At 39.5% G+C, this 23,589-nt stretch overlaps 1 protein-coding gene across 5 annotated transcripts in view; it reads left to right on the top strand.

The window, feature by feature from the left end:
- LOC308690498 (multiple C2 and transmembrane domain-containing protein 1-like) overlaps positions 1–23,589 on the top strand; it is a 207,048-nt gene that overhangs the window by 160,858 nt on the left and 22,601 nt on the right. For 3 of the 5 annotated variants that reach the window (XM_081364983.1, XM_081364982.1, XM_081364985.1), the window contains 3 exons: positions 4,848–4,967; positions 13,643–13,699; positions 20,308–20,409. In XM_081364983.1, the coding sequence (XP_081221109.1) occupies positions 4,848–4,967; positions 13,643–13,699; positions 20,308–20,409 (279 nt within the window). The remainder of the gene's footprint in view (positions 1–4,847; positions 4,968–13,642; positions 13,700–20,307; positions 20,410–23,589) is intronic. The other 2 variants (XM_081364984.1, XM_081364986.1) reach the window with 1 other exon arrangement.

Raw genomic sequence — 23,589 nt, 5'->3', positions numbered from 1 at the left:
AGTATTATTTCCTTAACTATAAGTAAGCCTTTCAAAACATACTTTTTTTTGGTTTGTTTGTGCATCCAGACCAGCTTGACACAACCAACCAATGGCATTAGTTGTCTGTTTGATGACCAATGGCCGACAGTCCTCATTTTTCATGCGTGTAAACTTTTGTAAACCCTACATTTATGATCGCACACGTATTCAATAGTGGCCGGCCATTCAAGACGACACAGCTCATGGGATATGCACAATGGACAAAGCTCGGAGAGTATGCGTGTGTGTGCATGTGCTCGTTCAAGTGCGCGTGGGTGTCCGCGTGAGTGTTTGTATGCGTCTGCCTCCCCTCTCCACGAACACCTGTAAGCTGAGCGTTTGCGCTGGGTGAATATGGCCCATTGTTCTGGCTGGCAGAGTGGTGCTCATAAAGACCGCTCTGTGCCAGCCCTCCCCGCGCACCACTCTACCCCTCCAGCTCCTTATTGCTCCCGCACCGACTCTTCCTCCAAACAAATTTGCCGTAACTCTACCTGCAATTTGGCCTTGAATTGGGAGCAAATAGAGCAGGTATTGTGTGTCGTGGGGAATAAGAGTGGCGTGTGTGTGTAGAGGGTAAGGAGAGGGAGATATATTGGAAGGGGAGAGGTAAGGAAATGATACCCGGCTCTTTTATGTGGAGTAAAGTAGGACTCTTATCAGTGGGAGCACCCAGACAAGAGAGCTACTACTACAGGAAACTGGAGCAGCCTTCACCTGCTTTGCATTTAGATAAAAAAAAAAAAAAAAAAGGACAGGAAAAGAGAAACAAATGCTCCGGTGTGTGTCTTCACGATTACAACCCACTGTGTTCTACAAGGTGGCACCTTTCTGCTCCGTGTCACCTGTCGGCCGACAGGTCTGAGAATGGGTTGTGACTTTTTTTTATATATAATATATATTAAATTCAACTTAATCTTGTAATATAACACCAGTTATTTCAAATAAAAAATAAAATAAAATAAAATACAGTGGAAGTCTATGAGCCCCATATTGCCCCATAGATTTTTGCATTTCTGTCAGTTTTTTTTCCCCTGAAATTATTTAAATTTATTTTCTGTTGAAAACGTATATAAATGATTATAATTTATGCTGTTGTTAGAAGTAAATGCAGTCCCATAGATTCTGTTGATAGACCTAAAGTTGTATGTATCTGAAAATGATGAAAGCTAACATGAACTGTAAACAAAAATAACGTTTTAATCACCGGTCCGTAGTGAAGACTTTATGATTTAGCATTTATTATAAGATTGTTCTTTTTCAAGATTAGATTTAGATGAAATCATACTGGGTCTAAAAGAACAACGAACGAAAGTGTTTCATAATATGCCAGAAGATGGCAGTGCGGCATCACTCAATCCAAACATCCCCACCTAACGAAACCAAGCCAAAAAGCAGATGAGTTATTGACGTCCATAATCAGCCTCTCATTTGGCATATTTCTACCCACCGTTGGCACTATTTAAAATAATCAACACAATGTGATGACTTAATTTCTGAAGTCCAAGTACAGGGGCTGTTGTAGGCTGTGTTGGTAACACACTTTTAATGTGCTAATTCTCAAATGCCTGCTCTGAAGTGCTCAGGCCTGCACTCCACAACACAAAGTGCCAAAATGATATTGAAATTGGCTGCCAAATGTGTCCGTCCTCCATTCCAAAAATCCAGCGAGATGCTGAAACACTTGGCCGATTCAGATCGTTCTCCCAGTTAGAGCAACGGCTTTTGTTAAGGGACTTATTCTCAAGTGCTTTCGCTTGCATAAAATCAAACAGATATTTAAAATGAAATCAAATTTACATGCTACTTGATGTTAGAGATGGATGTCGCATGCATGAAAATGCTGAAATATCACTTAGTTTTTGGATATTACACTTAGTGAAATTCACTAGGGAAGTGCAAGAAAACACACGCTATGTAGGCATTCTTTTATCATGCTTCAGATTCAATGGTTTTCTGGTCATTTTATACATGAAAAGTAGTTTTTTTTTTTATTCTAAAATCCTCATTTTTAAGGGGGCGTAGATCATTTATGCAGTAGATGTTCTGTAAACATTTTCTTCTACTTGAATAAAAAAAAGAAAGAAATCTTCTTAGTCTCCCGTATCGACTGTGATGTCCTTGTTTTTTTTTTTTTTAGAAGATTCCTTGCTGTCGTGTTATATTACACCAAACCAAAGCAAAATTCTAATAGATATTGATGGTAACAGCAATAGTGATTTGTGGTTTTCTTTTGGTGCTTTTTGTAGATTAATGGACTGACAGGAAATCGCATTTCAGATGCAGTTTAATGAATAGATGTCATGGTCTGTATTAGGTTACTGTTGGTCCTGAGGCTCGCTGAATCATTGTAAGATGGGATCCGTGCAGGTGTAGAGGTTACAGTATGTGCCCTGAGTAGAACACTGTAGCAGTGAAGCACACGAACTCAGACGGGGGAAACGGGAAATCGAACGCCGTGGCTCCGGAATGGCCGCCAAAGTCGCTGAGCTGATCGTGAATACCTGGATGCGCTCTGACAAAGCCTCTTGTTGCGTGTTCGCAGATTCGGTTTCTCCCTTTCCTCTCTTTCACCCGGACCTTTCTCTGCTTTTGGGGTCCGTGGCCCTTCCCTCCCTGGGAAGGGCTCTCGGTGGGGGGGACTGGGGGTGATATGAGTGTCTGGGCTGGAAGAATGGCCTCAGTACTCTGGGCATCTCTCTCTTGGCCGCTGGGCTGTGTGAAAGAGAGAAGGGTCACTTCCAAGCAGACGAGGTGTCGGCTAACATCATCTGTCAATCAGACTCTGGCCCTCAGCTAGAATAACCAAACTTAAGAGATGGTGTCCAGCGACAGGTTAATGAACCACCAGGCATATGAAAACAAGATGGACGATGCTGAGTAGAGACAAAGAATTGGGTTTTCTTTGTAACCGTTAGATTTATAAACCGACTTAGTTTGGTTTTAAACTCCAATGAGTGTATGTTTGTAATTTACAATTTTATTGCATCAGAAATATAAAAAAGAAAAAAATCAGTCAAAGTATGTTGAAGGCTGGTCTGTTATATTTTACATGTTTTTAGCAGTAAATTAAGTCATTATGATTTTCTGAATGCACAGATGGAAGATATTCATTCGATGTGAGGGAATTCTAATTACTTTGTCTGAAAAATATATTTTGCCCTAATTAATGGGACACACTACAGATGTTTTGCTGCATTTTGCAAGAAATTAGTTTGCTCTATAGGAGCAGGTACTAAAATACCAAATGTTACAAAGATTTTAACATAATTTACATTCGTGATTGTATTGATCCATTGCTTTCTGCTTTGTTTAAATGCAGTATAAAGTATTTGAGGTGTTAATGTGCTGTTAGTAAGGACAAGGACTATTTAGAAAGTGGTCATTTAAACCATTGTTGATAGTGCATATATTATGTGTTTAGATTTGTGTTTTTTTCCCCCTCATTGAAATGTTCAGTGTGCGCGCATTGGGTAACGGTGCTGTAATGGAGAGTGTGGAGGCCACGGAAATACATCTGACCTGTTTCTGCAAGATTCAGAGAATTTCCACTGGACTGCGTGTGTGTGTGTGTGTGTGTGTGTGTGTATGTGTTTCAGATTCACCCTACGTTATGGGGACAAAATTTCCCCACAAAGATGGCAATATCCAAAATCCCAGCTTATAAATCATACTAATTGATGTTTGTTGAAAATATAAAAATGCAGAAAGTTTTCTGTGATGGGTAGATTTAGTTGTAGGTTTAGGGTTAGGAGGTAGAATATACTGTTTGCATAGTATACAAATCCTTATGTCTGTGGAAGGTTCCTAGAAAACATGGTAATTGAATGTAATATAAACTTATTGAATGTAACAAGGTCTTAGTGGTGTGCCTTTATGTATTTATAAGTGTTTGTGGATGTTTGTTTTGAGTGCATTTCATGTACAAGGATACTTATTTGTTTTAGAGATGCAAAAACAACCATTTTATCTATTCACCCAGTTGGAGGATGCATTTTAGAAAACTCCAAACACCTTAATACCTTCACTCAATTTCAAGTTCAATCTTTTTGTATTGAGCTGAGAGCTCATCAGCCTTCTCAACCTGGCAGATTCATTTATATTATCTGTGAATGATATTTTCATTGCCTGCTGTGTTCTTTGCTTTGCTGTAAATATTTCTCATAGTGTGTGGGGATTTTTTTTTTTTTTTTTTTAGTGTTTTTCTTTTCTGTGCTGAGTTGCAAGTAGTTTGGATTAAGGGCTTTACTGGAAAACATGTTTGGGTCTGTGTGTTATTTTATTTTATTTTACAGCTCTTTAAAACATGAGTAGGCTAATTCATGTGTAGATTGCAGTATATAAAGTTGGTGTTCATAGTAACTTATAGTTCATCGTTATTACATCGTAAAGTTTTCGTTTTTATAAGTTGCTAATATTAAAAGAACAATAGCCTATATACGAGACACTGTTGCAGACGATTGACTCATTCATTGTTTTCACACTGAAATACTTTGTGCATCATCTGTGCTCACACTTGACAGACTGTAAAAAATAATCATTGTGTTACTGTTATGTATTGCTGGTTGTCAGGTGTTCTTAAGGTATATGATAAAAAAGAAATTTAGATGTTAAGAAATGAAATTGAAAGATTTTCTAAGCCCCCGCAAAAAAAAATTATACTATATATACGGTACACTAAATCACAAATGTGGGTCTTTTTGTTCTTTTCATATGTTTTTGAAAAACTTGTTTCGAATCCTGTCAAATGAATGATTGTTGATGTGTTTTATGAATGCATCTTCAGAATGATGTTCTTTCCTTTCGTCTGTTCCCTCTTTCTGTAGCTTTTCGTTGTGGTGGTGTGGAATTTTGAGCTCTATATGGTCCCGCTGGTTCTCTTGATGCTGCTGACCTGGAACTACGTTCTCATTGCTTCAGGGAAGGACACGAGACAGGGAGATGTGGTGAGTTCTGTCGCGCACTGACCTGCAGCTCTAGGACATTTAAATGCAACCTCTCCACTTTATGTATGTAGGATTTTTGAGGATTAAAAAGCGAGTTGAATTCCCATTCAGCTCTCACAAAAAAACTTTCAAAGTGATTGTTTTTCTAAATACGGAACAAGTGGGAACTCGAGCATTTCTGCGTCGCACTCCAAGCTGTTTATTTATTTAAATATTTTAATTAAAAAGTGTCACTACAGTGTCATTCTGATGAAGATTTTTCAGCACTTCCATAACAGCACTGCTTTGATTTTGTTGTCTTTATAAGCTGCTGTTTGACTGAATGCGTGGGCTTAAAGCATCAATGGAATAGAGGTGTAAAGAGAGCTCACCTTGAAGTTAATTGAATGGAATCGATTTTATACCAGTGTAGATTTTTGAAAGTCGTTTAGTTGGAGTTTGAGGACGTGATACGGTAATTGAACAAAAGCTTTGGACTTGAATAAAATGGTCACCACCCAAGGTAGATAGTAAATTAATTGTAGATCATTATTTCAGGGTGAACATACGTTTTTACCAGGAATAGTCCCATTATATATATCTGAATTATCTAGGATATGCTTTGAGTAAATGGGACAAGCATGTGAACTAAATTTTTTTCTGAGTGTCCTGAATATAAGCAATCAAAGTTTTACTGTTTTAGGGTCTCTGTTATTTTTTTTTAATAATCTCATACCTATGAGACACTCTTTGTCAACTTTTGCAAAGAACGGAGACCGTAAAAAAGTAGCAAGAACCAAAGGACCTTTAGAAAGTGTCTGTACACTAATTATGTTGTCCTATAGATGGCGACATTGTTTGCAAAAACTCTAAATCTCGCCAGAGCTCTGTTATGCATTTATTTTGAATCTTGTCAATACTGATACACTTTTTTCCACACTTGTTTTTACATAGAAATCAATAAATTATAAAGTAATAAAAACAAAATACATATTTTGTAATGCATATATTATATAACATGGAAAGGACTTATTTTCTATTTCTTATTTTTATACGGGGTTGCATGTCTTGAAATAATGATAAGCAAGCAAAACTGGTTTATCTTAAAATAATTACAAATATACATACTATTTATACATACTATTTTATATATTTATTGTGCATTTCAATAATATAATGTACTTTTTATATAATTTATATAATGAGCTTGAGCTTGTATGATGGTCCAGTGCGGTGGTTTTTCTTTTCTTTTTTTCTTCCACTGCTTTGAGCCAGTTGAGCCAGAAGTTAGAGATTCAGAACTAGGTAATGGGTCAAATGTGATACTGTCAGGACCTCTGGATTTAAAACACATGAGAGGGCTGGAGTCCGAGGTAATGCCTTTAACCCGTTATTCCACCCTCCACATCCCCTCTGCTCTCTAACAGGCCATTGTTCTGCATTTTGACGACTGTAACCACAACACACGGGCTGGTGAGAGCAAGAGAGTTCAGAAACAGTAAACACACACACATGTTTTCCATTAGCCTGAAACTCACTGATGAGCCTGAGCTTGGACACTGTTTCCCTGCGCTTTACTATGAACTTAAGGGGAAGGAATTTAGGTGTCTTTAAATGTGTGTTTGTGTAATGATTCGTACCTGATGTCATTCATCTTTTTCAATTCCTATATTCTTTTTTTTTTTTAATAATGAGCTATATATATATGTAATAGAATAGTGACATATAATATGTCACTTGCAGCTTAAAGCTGTTTGTTGACTAGCTCAACCGCTACCTTATCTGGAAGTGATGCAGCAGCTTAGATAAACCCATACTTTCTGAGTTTACAATTTCTGCTTTATTTTCATAAATACACACTCAGAGGACTGATGTACTTTTGAAAGGATTAATATCCACCCAGTGGAAGTGTCCCATTCATGTTTTCATCACTATAGTAGAGATGCTAGTGCTCCCTGTGCCTGGCAGGATGTCATTTCAGATAACTCTAACTGTAGCTCTGCACTAAACCTGCTGACACATAAATATAGGCTGCGGCGTTCTACCAGTCCAAGCAGGTTTTTTTTTTTTTTTTTTACAGAGACAGACAGAAATGAGAAACGGAGATGCTATGAAACTTTTCCAAGTGTTTGTATGACATCTGGCTATCAGCGTTGCATGTTTTTGTAATGTGGTGTAGCGCGCCTTATACTCAGAGCGCTGTGGATGAACGTGTGCTCAAATGTCCTGTATGCACAGAGATGGAAGGTAAAAGTGAGATTCTACCTGCATGTGTAGGGCATAAAGGCATCTTCCCACTTTTTGTGATAGACTTTTCAGCCTCAGTTATCATCACTTTTTTCTTCCGAGAAGGACTGAAAATAAAATATATACATTTTTAATTACAATTACAGTACATTGCACACTCACATATTATTGTAATTTAATGATTATAATAATTTTGAACTTTTTCATACACACACACATATATGTATGTATCACAGATAAATTAATTGCAACTCATCCCAACATTAATCGATTTCTCATATAGCTGTGCTAGTTTCCTGTCACTTGTATCATGGCTCCTTTCTTCTGGCATAATAAAATCATTTCAGTTTAAAATCAATATTTCATGGCCTTTATTTATCTGGAAGGAAGCTGTCATTATCACAGAAAAGTAGCCGGTTATTATTGCAAAACAACCTTCTTCAGACTGATCGTACATTATCCCTTGTTTGTTGTATCCCTGATGTCCACAGCGAGTATGTTCTGGGAAAACAGGGACCCACTTTTAGCTGTCATATTTCTTGAAGGGACTTGTTACCTCTAGATGTGACATGCCAGCTCAACTCTTAACCTGTAGACAGCTGACCCCTGACTCTCGTATTCTTTTGCTGTTCTCTGCCTGCCACCCTTCCACCAGATACCTGACCCCGCTGTCACGGCCTGTTATTGTTAAAGATCCCTTTTACCATCTGGAATGGCTGTGCACTAAACACTAGACTACACTACCAAACTGTTGTTTTAAATCAACAGAATGGGAGAAGCTTAGCTTGCCCGGCTGCCGCGTAGTGCCACGATATTGTTTTTTGTGTCAGAGTGAATAGACAATAGAAAAATAAACACGGGTTTAGATGCGAGACAAAGGGATGTGACTTTTGAACTACGCCTGTCGATCAACAGCATGTGATTGAAAGCTGTGATTTCTAAAGCGCCATTCTGCTTCTTCCCTAAACAAAAGCAGCTGCACTGCTGCGGAGGAAGAGCCCCCTACTGGTAGGGAGTGCAAATGCATGTATCCTAACCTGAAGGTAAGGGAGCACTGACACCGCTAGCCAAGCCGTTCTGACAGCAGCTGTCAGTGGCTAGCCCACCTCCTGCAGAGAGGCAGTACTCTCCACCCTAACACCACCCCTCACCTACGTTTGTTTTGGAGACCTGGAAGCATTCGGGGGGGCGGGGGCTTCAGTGTGGCCGCTCAGGCTCAGTCAAGCATTGGACAGCGCAGTGTGAATGGAGGGGAATGAAGCCCATGGCTGGCCCTTGAAGACCCGGGCTGCTGAATTCACTGGCCTGGAAAACAGTTTACCAGATGTTTTGAAGGTGTTAATTATAGCATATACTGTCAGAGTTGGAGGAACATAGTGACGTCTCTTTCACCAGCTCAAGCGCAATTAAGCATTCGAGGTTCTTTCTCAGCAACCTTGTCAGTGGTGGAAGAGAGGATCTTAATTGTCAGGGTTACTCTCGCCGTGTCCTCTAGCAAGCTCGCTGTTTCTCCATTTTCCTCTCACGTATTCACGTAAAATAATTTTTCATAGCCTGTTTTTTTTGTGTGAACATTGCTGTATTGCTGCATACTTAAGCAAACTCTAAATCAATGGTTTCTCAACCTTTTTTACTGAATAATTTAAAGTTATCCTTTGACCCCTTGCTTGGAAGTTGCTCTAAACCCTAAGTATTAAACTCAGTATTAAACTAAGTGTAACTCATCCTGCACAGTTTATGCTATGGACATGAATGATATGCGGTTTTTTTTGGAGTGACGTGATATTTTTTCCAAGTGATTGGATTTTTTACTTGACGGATGATAACATTTTTGAAACATCACATGGACTTACATTAAAAAAGGCAGCAGGGACATGGGATGGGCTCTATTGACTTCCTATTGACCACCTATCAACCATGCTTAACCCCATAGCAAACACCTAGCAGCAACCCAGAACATCCTATCAAATGCTAGCAACCCAGCACATCATAGCAAGTTTCATGGCACCACTAACATCTTCTCTAGAAAGTGAAAAAAATATATATATATAATTTTGCCTAATTCAATGATACAATCATTTTCAGTGTTTTAATTCACAATTTGAATTGTCTTGCTTTAGTGTGTCTTCATCTACCAGCTCTTGAATCTAGACCAGTTTTCAGCCAGAGCTGGACAATAACGTTGAATGAAACATAACTATCATCTGAATAAAAGTTTCCTTTACATTTTGTTTCAGGTAAGATATGTTATAAAGAAAAAAATTCGCTCATTTAATGTTATAAAATTAAAGTTATGATCATAATGTATCAGAATTAGTGGCAAATTTTTTTGATGTACATGTGGATTTTTGGACACAAAAAATTAATTTGGTCAGGGACTTGGGTCCAGCCATTGGATGCTGATTGGCTGAAGGCAGATCTGAATACAAGTTTTCAGTTGATTGTTAGAAAGGGGCGGGGTTTAAGCAGACTAAATGATTGGAGAAGTGCAGCACACGTCACCAGAGAGAAATCGGTCATTTCCCCGGATGATCCAGTTATGACATTCTGATTAAAAATTTATGGTCAAAAAATAAAATAAAGTAGTGAATTTAAATAGGGTGAATTTACATTTCATGCAAACTTTAAAGGTGAAACGTGTGCACAAAGCATGGCATTAAATGTTAAACTACCTTTTCCCTGTCCCATGCAAATGACTTCTCAACAAGTGTAAACAATGCTTTCATTGCAAAATGCTGCCAGTGGTGGATAAATTACACTTCACCTTTAGTTTTATCTTTTTGTAAACATATGAAGACCGATTAGATCAAACCTATAGCTGTTTGTTCTCTAGTCTACTTTTGCTTATTTCCTCACATGAAACAGAGAGTAAGTTAGCAAATCAACTTTTTCCAACCTTTTGTTTTGTCTGGTTTGAGTAGTGTTTTGTCTTTTTCTTCCGGTGTGTGTAATTTGAAAAACAAACAGCCCTGGATAGAGCTTCATGAATAAAGGATACGCTGGTACAGGTGGGCTGCTGTGGCGGGAAACGAAGGCCTGTCAAGCCCACCTCCAGTGTCAATCACGAAAGAACAACATAAAGAGAACCAGAGCAAGAGTCTGTCTGCCAGCCGTGCTCCTAGAGGCGCTTTATGGTAGAGCTTGTCTTACTCTCAGGCTGGTGTTTCAGCTGCGGGCTCAACAGGGACAACAAAAAAGCAAGAAGTGTGACGGCAGGGCCAGGAGAGGATGAGGAAGAGTGAGAAGAGGAGCCGTGAGGTGCTCTAGGCCTTTAATCCACCTCAGTGGTACCACCTCTTCCAGCGCCGTGCCCCCGTTAGCGAGACAGCGCTTCACCCGCGCCTGGCAGACACGTCTCCGCTCCTCCGTGCCAGCCCCTGACAGGTGACAAAATCAAAAGGTCACGTCACTTTGAACTGGCAGCGTTTGTTGCCCTGCTGATTTCCCCCGTGCCGCCGCGGCTCGCAGGCGAGGTTGGAGGCGAGGCGGGGAGCGACTTTGGCAGCTCCTGAACTTCATCTTTGTGAACTTTTGTACCCGTGATTTTGCTAACAACACTGCAGAGCCGTGTGATTTTTGTCACGGCTGCCGTCACCATTGTTGACGCTGGCTTGTCTTGGGAAGCCGGGTTTATTTACGGAACAGAAAGCCAGAGTGTTTTTCTGGGTCCTGTGGGTTCGGGGCTGCTGCGGATTACAGTGGAGCTCGAGCTGTGGGACCGACGACACCACTGACTCCTGCGGTTTCTGGATACGCATGACCCTGGCGATTCCTCTTGACGGCCCTTGTGCCCTGTACAGCTCAGCCCCAAAGAGACGTTCTGGCTGCTCTGTCTCTCTCCCACACATCCCAGCTATTATTTTGCCCATTGTCCTCACATTTGAATCGTGACCGCTCTTATTGAAACGTAATACTTTGCACAAACAGTTTCTTCTATCGCCAGCAGTCGTACTCTTTGACTCGAGCCCCTACAGAGGTCAGACCACAGTCAGCCAGTGCTGGCAAAAACTCAAGCCCTCCCTCTGACCAGCAGGGCTCTGACAGCCTGTGAAGAGGCTGTTTGGGCTTGATGTGCTCCGGCGAGAGCCCTTATCAGCCTTCCAGGCCTGGGCTCTCCCGTGCCTCTCGTCCACACGCGGCATACAAAGCAGGGCCAGCCCCTGAGCAGCTGGAGACGCTAGAGATGTCTCACATTTCAAAGAAGAGCTGGAGGAGGGAAGAGCGCGAGAGCTGAGAGGCAAGAGAAAAAAATGAAAGTGCATATCTTCATGTTGGATAGCTTGTCTAGCTAGGGCGTCTATTCCCAGCGCACCTGTCACTGGGAAGGTTAAAATTAAAGGTGCAGATAGCAGGGTTCTTCCTCCACTGATGGCAGAAGGCAAGAGAAAGTGCATTAACTCGCCAGGATGGATGTCACGCCGCTGGTCTGGAGATGGTGCTGCTGCTAACCGAAAGGCCAAACAATGGACTTAAAGTCTGGCTCTGATGCTATTTTAGTCTGGATTTCTGTCTGCAAGTGAGACATATTGACTGTCGAACCTTCGAGTTCAAGCTATCGTAGGTTGGCTTGAAGTTCAACTTCCTCCAAGTTCTTTTTCCCAGCGTATGACCTCTGGCTAACCTAGCGCTGGAGCTACATTGCTCTTCTAGTCGATCCGTCCGCTATTAGACTTCCGCAAAACACCATCACTATAGTCTCCTCGCAGCACTGCGTGTATCTATCCTGAACCCTCCTTTTGTTTCTGCCGCAGGCTGCATTTACATAAGAGGATTATAGCAGCCATACACTCTCTCTTTTAGACAAGACAAAGGAACAAAAGCTATTGTTTGCTAAGTAACAATTTTTGGATGTCACAAAAAAACTGATGAAATGCAATGAGCCAAAAATAAATAAATAATAAATTCATCAAAAAGATGTATTCCTCCCCGATAGCTTTTTGGTGTTTTCATATGCCCGAGTTGTCGTATGTAAATACACACATACACACATGACCTTGAAGCTTTGATGCGGGATTGACAGGAGGAACCACAAGAAGAGAAATAATGATCTATGTCTTTTCAGTCCTCCGGCAACAAAAACAGACATGTGATACACACTCCTCTGGGCTCCTGTGAGCCACGGAGGCCAAATATAATGTTTTCAGTTGACCGAGATAAACTCTTTATTTGTGTGCCAACATATCGTCTGATTATTTTGGTGTCTAGAGTTCTGATTAACAAGCCAATGAGATCTGAATAATTAATGCTGCCAAATTACCAGCTCACACAGGAAGTTTTTTTTTCTTTTTTTTTTCTGTTTGTGAGAGTAAAACATGTGGCATATTTTATATTCTATAAACTCAACAGATGCACTTTCCCAAGAATGAATAAATGTGAAAATAGTATAAATGTGAAAATAGTACATGTCTGTGCAAAATTCATGGCTATGATGTTGTGGGTGGTTGCCATGTATTGCTAAGGTGTTCTGAGTGGTTGTGTAGCATGTTGATACTGCAGTTTCAAGGGTGTTGCTAGGTGGTTGCTGGGATGTTCTAGGTGGTTTATGAAGTGGTTGCTTTCTAGTTTTAATCAGAAGAGCCCACTTCTATGATATTCTCTATGAATGTATTTTCACTAAGTACAACATGTTCCTTGATTAAAATCTTTGTTGATCCTGGAACAAAATTCCAATCATCCAATTAGAATTGGTGGACAAGTTTACGGTTTATGTCAAGTTTAGGCTTACAACCAGATTTAGATGCTTCTACATCAGTGTTATTCACCTGTCATTTCTGATAACTGATTTTTGGGATAAGTTATGGGTAGGGTTAGGTTTCGGGGGATGGGGTTAGGACTAACTCATTTAAAATAACATATATAACAACTGACTTGTTTTTTGATACTGTATGTGTGCATTCATATAAATTCACCTATAGTTCACTTGTGCCTTTCACGCAGCTAAACGATTAGTTGCTCTCTGTCTTGCTCTCAATATTCTCAGCATCACTCTATTCATCATTTTTTTTTTTTGTATGTTCTTCTGGGAGAATAGAGTAGCCTGCAGCATTTCTCGAGGTCATGGGCATACGGCTCTTTGTGTGCTTGAGTTAAGGATGAAAACCTGAAGGGGTTTTGAAGGGACCATTGTTGGCCTGGATCTGGTCCACTGAAGCACATAGTTAACGTTCTATGTCATCAGCCTCCCTTTGCCAAAGGCTCTATTGAGGTTTTAACCTTATGGACAAGAGGACACAACTGATGACTTTAGAGACTGAGGTCAGACTCAGGGGGTTTGCTTTCTATCAGTGGACTATGTGCTATCATTTGTTTTCACTTGAAGATGTGGAGATGTTCCTAAGTGTACATGTGAAATTGATTTTCTCTTTGTTTTGTTTTCTTCTTTTTTACCCCCCCCCCCCCCCCCGCTCTGCACTCTTCTCTTTTGTTCTGCTCTTCACAATACACATCAGCAAGCTGTGGAAGATTTGCTGGAGGACGAGGAGGAAGACTTTGACAGAGATGACAAGGTAATTATCGGTGCCACTCTCAAACATGTATTTCAACACCGATGTATATTTAATACTCAAATGTTCTCTAAAGTGTAATGTATTGAAAATTCAGTTGTTCTCACGTTTGACTCAAATACCAATAGGTCAATGTTTTTTTTTTCCTTAGTGTGTTTTAACACTTTCCGCCACATTTATATAGTAAAATTCCACAGCTAGTCTGTCAGAGATACTAGTGTCTGAAGTCTAGAGAGTTCCAGTACATGTTTCCTTTTTACTAAGAATAAAGGGGAACCACATAGGCATAAATAAACTTGGCTTCAGGGTCTCTGTGTTGAGCTTCTGATATTTCTCAAGGCCTTTGAAGTGCAATTAATAGCATTCAAATGACCTCAGGCCAAATGCCCCAGCAGCATTCACAAGGAAGCATTTTAATGGTTCTGAGCAGGCAGATTCATGTTATTGCTCGGCAAAATACTAGCACTCATGCATTTTGTCTGGAAATGGGTCAACAAGAATGTCAAGTACATTTTTCGAGCGATGTGAAATTATAAAGATGAAAACAACCTATGACATCTTATGTACATTCCTCTTTAGTGGACTTAAAGTGCATGAAGTAGAAGGTCGCCGGCAGAAGAATGAACCGGTATCTGTATTAATGTCAAGGATCTGTTGTACCTTCAGACAGATTAGCTCATCTCAGTTGAGTTGTTGGAAAGTTGAGAAGGGCTACTCTGGGCTACTTTTCTTCTCTGACGTCCTCTCTCTGTCCCTTTTGCCTAATCTTTCTCCTTTTGCATAGTCTTAGTTTGCATAGTTTTGCATAGTTTTGTTTTGATTCTTCATAACTGGGTAGAATGATTTAAATGGTTAAAATTAGAGTTTGCATCAGTGTTGAGGAGGCTACTTTGAATTATGATTAGCCTATAGCTTGGCAAATTACACAAAGTTCAAGTAGTCAGCAATGTAAAGTATTTTTTAAATGTGCGCACACACACACACACACACACACACACACACAAACTGTATATTTTATATTTATATTAAATGTCTTGAAATCAATCAATCAATCAATCAATCAATCAATCAATCAATCAATCAATCAATCAATCAATCATTTTGTATTGTACCATAACTTATTTTTTTATTTTATTGCACCATTTTCAATGCTTCATAGCATACATAGTTCATTACTGTGATATTTAGTACAGTGTCTTGTACATTTTTGTATTTTTTCATCAATTTTAATTTACTCTTTTTGCTTTTGAACAAAATGTGTGTAGTTAAATGGTTGGACAGTCACTGTTGCACTCGCATTTATATGCCACAAAAAATTACATTTAAATTGAAATTAATTTCGATATTTATTTATTTACAATAAATACAATTAAAGCACAAAAAGTTGTCCTCATATTTAAAATAAAAGTAAAAACAGTGGTAAACAGAAGCATTTTACTAAATATTTAGTTTGAATTGGTGAATCATTTATTTTAATGATGAAGTATTTATTTATAAATATTATTCATTTGTTAAGTTTCATTAAGTTGCAGCAGACTTACCAATGTTACAGATGACAGAGGCTTCGCATCGCTCTGCTGTAAAGCGGAATAATGTGATGAAAAATACAGTGATGCAGAATTATGTCAGGCTACACAGATACTAGATAGCTTGGTAAAAATATATAGATAAAATAAAGACAATAAAAAAAGCAGCTTGATACTTCAATAGTCACACTATTTGGGGAAAAATAGCAGCAACCATACTTTTAGTGACTCCTCAACAATAGTTTGCAGTTCTTTCTTTTGGTCTCTTTACTTTCTATTCCTCGTGTCAGTTTGTTGATGACCTCACACACTCATTACCTTCTCTGTTTGTTCAAACAGTAAAATACTGAGGTCACATCAGGGTAGGACCACTTTCACTGGATGAAGGAAAGGGGGAAAAAAATTGATAAATGTGCCAAGGCCTCATTTTAATTGAACTTGAAGCATATGTTGCAAGTATATGCAATATGTCCCAGATGTTTAGGCCAGGCCTAGTCTTCAGCTCTTCCTTAGTCTCCACTAGGAAGCTATTAGCTGGATAACCTTTGCCCCTGGGGCTAAATGGGGTATTACATGGCAGGCACCTGTTTTGCATTGGACTGGGGACCTCTTGCAGGCATAGTTTGAGCCAAGACATGTGTTTCTACTTAACAAACTGTTTCGTGATAGTTAAAAGTGTCTTTCTTCAGACTCACTGCAGATATTAGTCAATTACTCTTAATGAAAGTCCAAAGTCAAGACTAATTGATGGAGACGGATCAGTTGTTTTACCCAAGTAGGCAATTGGTTCCAAAACAAGAAAAGGGGAGAGAGAAGAAGAAGAGAGAGAGAGAGAGAGAGAGAGAGAGAGAGAGAGAGAGAGAGAGAGATCAGGTGAAAGAAAGGTTAGTGCAAGTGACATTGTAAAAATGTTTTAAAATGGGTGATTTTTGCTGAGCACCTGGCTATGTGAAATCAAATCGGTGTTGAGGAAGCTGCTTTTAAATAATTTAAAGTACTTAATACTGTTGTTTGCTACTCTGCAAGTTACTAACAAATTGTAGCTAATTGCCTTAAAACTGTTTTTAGTTTTGATCTTAGATCTTAGATCACTTCAAAAATGTACAGTGAAAATAAAAATCCAGACTTATCATTAAAAACATTATTTATCTGAATATATTTTCACCAAAACATTTATATGAATGCCAGCCATTTTATTTTACCTAAAATTTTAGAAGCATTCAGAAGTGAAATGCCTTGTGCTCAATGGACCTCTTCAATATCCCTGCTTCTTTAAAAAGCAAAAATTCAAGCTAGCAGTCCTATAAACATAATTTTGGGGTTGGGCGCAGGTTTTTGGGAGAGGAGCGGTCTCCTGCTGCTACTTTCAGATTGACGTCAACGGAAAAGTAATTTGTGAAGAGCAAGTTATTACATTTAGATGATAGATATGAAGACACAAAGTTCTTTTTTGGAATAACGTAGACATACATTATTATTATTATTATTTATTTATTTTTTTTACAACAAATAAGCAAGTAAATAGGGTCAATTTTGATTTTATGTTAGCCTCAAATTATTTAGCTTTTAGCCTAGAAAGCTATAGTTTCAAAACTTCTACAGAACTTTTTGTGATCATGGATTTTAGGGTTAAACAATTTGGATGTTGTTGTATGCAAAAGCATGCGGAGTACATGACATTAAAGCCATATGCTTGCCACACACTTTTCCTTTTCTCTTTGCCAGGCTAGTGCCAGTGTGTGTGCATGCAGATGTGTACATGTGTGTTTATAGTGCTGAATAGCTCTCTGGAGAGTTCGCAGACTCCACCAAATTCGTCAGCAATCTCGGCAACAACAGCCAAAATATTTTAACACCTGCTCCGCCAAACACATGTAAACACACAGGCAGAATGGCAGGTAATTATCCAGGTGATAATGAATGTGCCTCACATTGTTAAACCTCTCTCAGATATGCGAGTGTGGAATTAAGCAGTAGCATTGGGTACGCTACGATAACATGCCTAATGCTCCGCTTGTGCCACAGCTGTCTCGCACTTGCGTGCAGCCGCTTTCCCAAAGAAAGTTTTCATTACCTTTCTCTGTTTTTATGCATCTAATACTCACCTGTCATAAAGCAGATGCTGGAAGCCAAGTCTTTCTTGCTCTGATAATATTTTGAGAAAAAACTATGGTTGTTTTTAATGGAATAGTTCACCTAAAAATCTAATTTCTAAAAAATCCTCATTTACTCACCCTCATGTCATAATTAAACCCGTTGGACTTTCTTTCCTCTATGGAACACAAATGGAGACATTTTTAACAGTGTGCTGGTCGCTCTTTTCCATGCAATTACAATGAATTGAGACTTAAAGAGCTCCAAAAAGACTCACAAGAGGGGCCCATATGTCTTGTTTGCTATAGTCTAAGTGTTCTGAAGCAATAAGCAAATAGTTTTGTGTGAGAAACAGACCGAAAGTTAAGTTGTTAAACACTGATACCAAAGTATACCAGTCCATGTGCAACCCAATTTTTGTGATCGTGCGGATGGCGTGGACACAGCAGCGCATGTGCGAGTGACTTGAGTGCTTGAAAACAAAATCCACTAGAAAGTGCGGATGCACCGAACACGTCTTTCCGTTCTCAAGGCCAAAGGAGTACTTTGAAGGCCCGCACACTCAACTGTGCGCGAGACTGAGCAGATCACGGAAAATAAAGTATACCTGGACCTTAAGTCAATGAGTTTGAACTCGAACTGAATCAGTCAGATTTGTAAATGAATGACTCACGAAGATATTGTGAACTGGTTCAACCAATTATTTGGAATTCATTTGAAAAGATTTGACTCAGCAGAATAATTCATCCACAAATTGGACATAACTACTACTTTCAGTAACTTTCAGATTTCCAGGCCAGTGCCACCCCTGATTGAAGCTTGGCCACCTCTGTTGCGCAAGCATTTTGACCGCATTAACAACTTTTCTCTTTTCAAAGTACTGTTCACTAGCTATGTGTCCATCCAAAGTTGCAAATTTAACATAAAACATTTTGCGTGAACAACAACACTGAAAGGGTAAATTTGTTTCTTCAACAAACCTATTTAAAAAGTCTTTGGATGTAGTGCAAAATAAAAAGACCACTTTTATGAACTGTTATGGTGCTGTTTTGAAAACCTGGACATTTTTGCAAAACCTCTCATTTTGTGTTCTATAGAAGAAAGTAAGACGAGAGTGTGTAAATCACAGATTTTGTGTGTGTGTTTATTTATATGCATTTTTCAGTAAAATCCACCACAGCATCTCATTCATTTTCAGGTCACTATTCCAGCAAGTTTTTTTTTTGTTGCACATGCTAATTGATAATATGGCTATTTCTGTGATGTCATCTGAAGCGGTGTTGTGCGGACATGTGTCCGGAGAGTACGGAGGGATAATCAGCGTTAGTGCTCCGTCTAAGAAGCAGCCAGGATGACAGCGCCAGTGTCTCCAGGGAGTAAAAGAGAGAGGGTGAAAGAGTGCTGAGATTAGGAGTGTACGCTTGGCTGGGCACTGGAGTAATGGTCCTACACATACACACACAGCCCGAGGAGGAGCCGCCCCAGATAAGATACACACTGCAATCATGTCATGCTCACAGGCTTACCACAACTCACGCACGCCTCCTTACATGCCCAACAGCTGTTAGGAAGTGAGCGCGATTGTGCTGCCTGCTCGACTGGATATTAAAAATGGCATGTAACCGTATGTTGTATGTCTTATAAATAAACAAGCATTCAATATGAATGTGAAGCAAAACAGTGACAGAGAAAGAGAGCCAAAAAGGATATTGTTTGTTATCATAGGCTTGCCAGTTTCCATGAAGGTCTCAGTTTTGTGAAATTAATATCTAAATTTAGCTTGCACAAGTATGCAAATGCAGACACTTTGCCAATGGATCGCAAGCCCACAGACAAACTGTGGAAAGACAATGGAGTTATCTTTAAATATCTGTGCCATAAACAGGGTGTAATGTAATTATTATTCAGGTTGCTAGCTATAAACGCGTACAGTACTGTATACATATTAAAGTTCAGTAGTTTTGGGCTGGTAATACTTTTTGTCCATTTAAAGTCTCTTATGCTCACCAAGGCTGCATTTATGTGATCAAAAATGTTTTAAAAACAGTACAATTGTGTTATATTATATACAGTGCCTTTAAATATACAAAATGTCTTGTGTGCAAAATGTCTTAAGTGGTAAAGGTAAAATAAATATTCTTCTATTTCTTTCTTTCTCTGGACCTGACCTTGTTTTTAGTGTTTAGCCTACTCTTACCCACACTCTCCACCACACCACAGCCACTTTAGCAAGGAGAAACATACAGTAAGCTAACCTCTTTGCACTGTGAAACACTGACAAAACACTGAATCTGATCCCGATTCATGCACATTTATGTCCGCTAGAATCTAGCATTACAAGCAAGCCTTATCTGGAGATAACACACGGAGGGTTAAACCCAGCCGAGCAGAGGCAGGGGGTTGATCTGGGCGATAGCTGCATGGCAGTATGTAATTGGACTAAAGAGTGTGCTAGGGATTATTTTTATTACTTTGAAAAACTGTGACTGAAAACTTGTTCTCGGGCTATTGAGCTTGTGATACGCGATGCGTATCCTCAGGTAACGTGGCTTTCTTCAGTGCTAGGGAGAATACAGAGAGAAAGAGAGAATGTTTGTGCTTCTCTGCCTCCTTTTCTTCTCAGCGCCTCTAAAAGATGAAAAGCTTCATGCTGTAAAAGATGCTTTTGACTTTTTTTTTTTTTCTTGGCTCTTTTCCCTTTTCTTTTTATTTAGGGGAGAGATGCTCCTAGGAACTGCATTTTAATCATGTTTGGCTAATAAAGAGAGATTAGAAAAATCCTACACACACTCAGGGCATTGTCTTGTTGTGTAAAATAGCGTCATTGTTTGATTTCTCTATTTTGCCTTTATATCAGGTGGATTTTTTTCTCTCTCAAGGGTCCGGAGCCATCTTAGTAGCCTTCAATGTTTTTTTTTTTTTTTTTTTGTCTAACTCTTTTCCTTTTGTAGCCCTTCTTTAAAAAGATCTCAATTTATTCTGGTCCACAAGGTGCCGGGTTCAGTCCCCTCCCAGGATGGCCGGCTGCCGGAAAGCCATATCCTTGCGGATATTTTGGCTTCCTGGCACTTTGAGTGGATTCGCGTGATGGTGGTAAGTGCGGTCCGTATGTCCCCGTGTCTCACTTCTATGGCTCATCGTCTGTCACGCCAAGCAGGGTTGTTTGTCGCTCCCTTTCACCTTTCACTTTGTTCTCAGTTGTCACTCTTCCTTCTTTATCTTGAAGAACTCTTTATCTTAAGTTCTTTATCTTGGACTCTGGAATAGCTGGAAACTTCCTACACTTGTTCGGTTGGTGCTAATGCTAGGTCACCTTAAAGGGTTTGTTCACCCAAAACTGACATTTCTGTCATTAATTATTCACCCTCATGTCGTTCCAAACCCATAAGACCTTCGTTCATCTTCGGAACACAAATTAAGACATCCGAGAGGTTTCTGATAAGCAGCAACGTCCTTGCAACTTTCAAGGCCCAGGCAGTAAAGACATTGTTAAAATAGTCCATGTGACTACAGTTGTTGTTATGAAGCGACGAGAAAACTTTTTGAAAACCTTCGTTCATCAATTATTCAACAATCTCTTCTCTTCCGCGTCATTCTCCTATGCTGTTGAAGTAGTGTAAACAGTGCAGCGCTTCCTAGTTCTATGTCAGAACGCCGGCTCACTATTAGCATCACACCCATGTTCAATGGTGCTTACGTAACCAGCGTCGGCCAATAGTGTGGCGGCGTTCTGACGTAGAACCTGGAAGTGCTGCGCTGTTAACACTACATATATGTCAACAGCATAGGAGAATGACGTGGAAGAGAATTGTTGAATAATTGATGAACGAAGGTTTTTCAGGTTTTGAATGACATGAGGGTGAGTAATTAATGACAGAAATTTAATTTTTGGGTGAACTAACCCTTTAATATGACAACCTGCTCAGTAGAAAGTGACTTTTGGGTTTGGGTTTTCTCCTTATGGTTTTGGCTTAAAGGTGGTAGTGTGCTTTACTAACCTAAGCATTCAATGTGAATTGGGGTATACATATTTGTGCTGTCACTAACCTTTTTCAAAACAGCAAGTGCGCCAGCCACTGGCTGACCCAACATGGCTTACTCGATGACTTCATCTCATGAGAAACTCATTTGCAGCTCAGATAACGATAAAGGAACACTGAACCTGTGCTGTATAGACAAGGAAAGCAGCTTCCAAGAAGATGGTTTATGAATGAATAATGAGGGTATATTGAAGTTTGTCCCCGAAGTGGAGGGATGCCATTGCCATTTATATCCTTTTGAGAAGCGCATCCCTCAAGGAAACTTAAAAATTGAGAACGTCTACATGCACTCGTTATAGATGGCATCTCAGCACACTGACTGTGTGTCATTTTGGATTGTTTAGTGTAACGGGACACTGCATTAAAGAGATAAATAGTTAAATGCCACATTACTTTCTAGGGATGAAGGTAATGATTGTCTTGTCCAACAACCGACTAGTCGATTAGGGTAAACTAGGTTATTTAGTACTTAAACTATATATATATATATATATATATATATATATATATATATATATATATATATATATATATATATATATATATATATATATATATATATATATTTACGTGTATATAAATATATTTATATTTATGTATATATATATATATATTTACGTGTATATATATATATATATATTTTAGATAGATAGATAGATAGATAGATAGATAGATAATAAATATTGATAAATATATTCTGTCATCATTTACTCACCCTCATATCATTCCAAAACTATGATTTAGATTTTATTTCATATGGTGTTTTTTCCCCTTATTGGGACAGGTATAGAGAATTGACAGGAAGCAAAGTGGGAGATCGGCAGGTGGGATCAGGAAAGGACCACGAGCTGGGGCTCAAAGTCGAGCTGCCCAAAACGCAACTGTGCTACATGTCAGGAGTGTGGGCCACGAGGCTATCTGACAAAGATTATAGAAAATATTTTTTGTGAATATTTTGCCCTCTAAGAAACGTGTCCAGACGCGTCTTGTGAACTCATAACAGGCCTAATTCTATTAAATGTTTGTTGTTGACCACCTACTGAGTTGTCAACTTTGAAAATGTATGGGTTTGAACATCCATATGAGCTATATTGGTTTGCCTGTTGGTGCCCAGCTTGATGATGTTTCCCCAGTTTGACGGCCTAATTTTTGCGAGATGGAGAGAGCAGGGCAAATCCAGTGCAGCGGTGGATGGAGCTTATTGTGCTCCATTCATCATCAGGTGGCATCCAGGGACCCAGAGAGGACAGGGCAAGGAGAGCAGGGGGAACACAAGCGATCTGAGGTGAGGAGGGGGGGTCGCTCCAGGGGTGAGGGGCATCATCAGAGAGGCTGGAGAACAGGGGCAACTATCAGGTTGACCTTGGGGCTGATGGAGTGCCTTGCCCGCTGGGTGCGGAGGCCTGGGGAGTAATGGCGAAGGTGAACCCGGCTCTCCAGCGGATCCATTAGAGCCTAATGCTGTTGTTTTTAGCAGGGAGCAGTGGGAAGCAGAGGTCGGACGTAAAATAAAGCTTATTCTCCCTGTTTACGGTGTTATTCATCTGCACGTCATTGCACAGTGATGGGAGCTCAGGGCAATGGGGTGCTAGTGTGGATGCAGTTTTTTTTGTGCTCCTTAAAGCTAAGGGTGCTCGCTTGTCATGACTAAAACCTTCCTTTTGTGTCTGATTAGAGAGAGCAAATGACGCAATGCTCATACATAAAAGTAAAGGTCAGACATATATATATTCAACATAAGTGAAGAGTGCAGCATATCTCTTTATTTGCTATTATGAAAGACAACATTTTGTATGATCTCCACGTAGATTGATTATCTATAATTCATAGCAAACTGAATCAAACAAATCATGTAGTCTCTGATGAAAAAAAAAAAAAAAAAAAAACAGTTTAGATCATCATGAACTTCCAGAAGCTGGTTGAACAAGTCTTGCTAGTTTAGCCTGGACAGACCCATTTTTAGTAGGGGTAGACTTTTGATTGAGTGAATTTTGGTAGAATCACTTTCTTGCTCTTTTCACTTGCTGTCATAGTTTGTAAAGCACACAAATAGCCCACAGACCAGGGGTGTCCAGTCTTGTTCCTGGAGGTCCAACGTCCTGGAGAGTTCAGCTCCAACCTGCCCAATAGGCTTTATGCCCAGCTCCACTACTTCCTGAACTTCAGCCAGCTCCTTTGTTTCCTGTCTGCCATTATTGGACAAACTGATTAATCCAGGTGTGCCTGACCTCAG

This window comes from Scardinius erythrophthalmus (assembly GCF_964197995.2).
Source record: "Scardinius erythrophthalmus genome assembly, chromosome: 5".
Lineage (NCBI taxonomy): Eukaryota > Metazoa > Chordata > Actinopteri > Cypriniformes > Leuciscidae > Scardinius > Scardinius erythrophthalmus.
The sequence above is the reverse complement of the archived record's forward strand: the minus strand, read 5'-3'. Positions and strand labels throughout refer to the sequence as shown.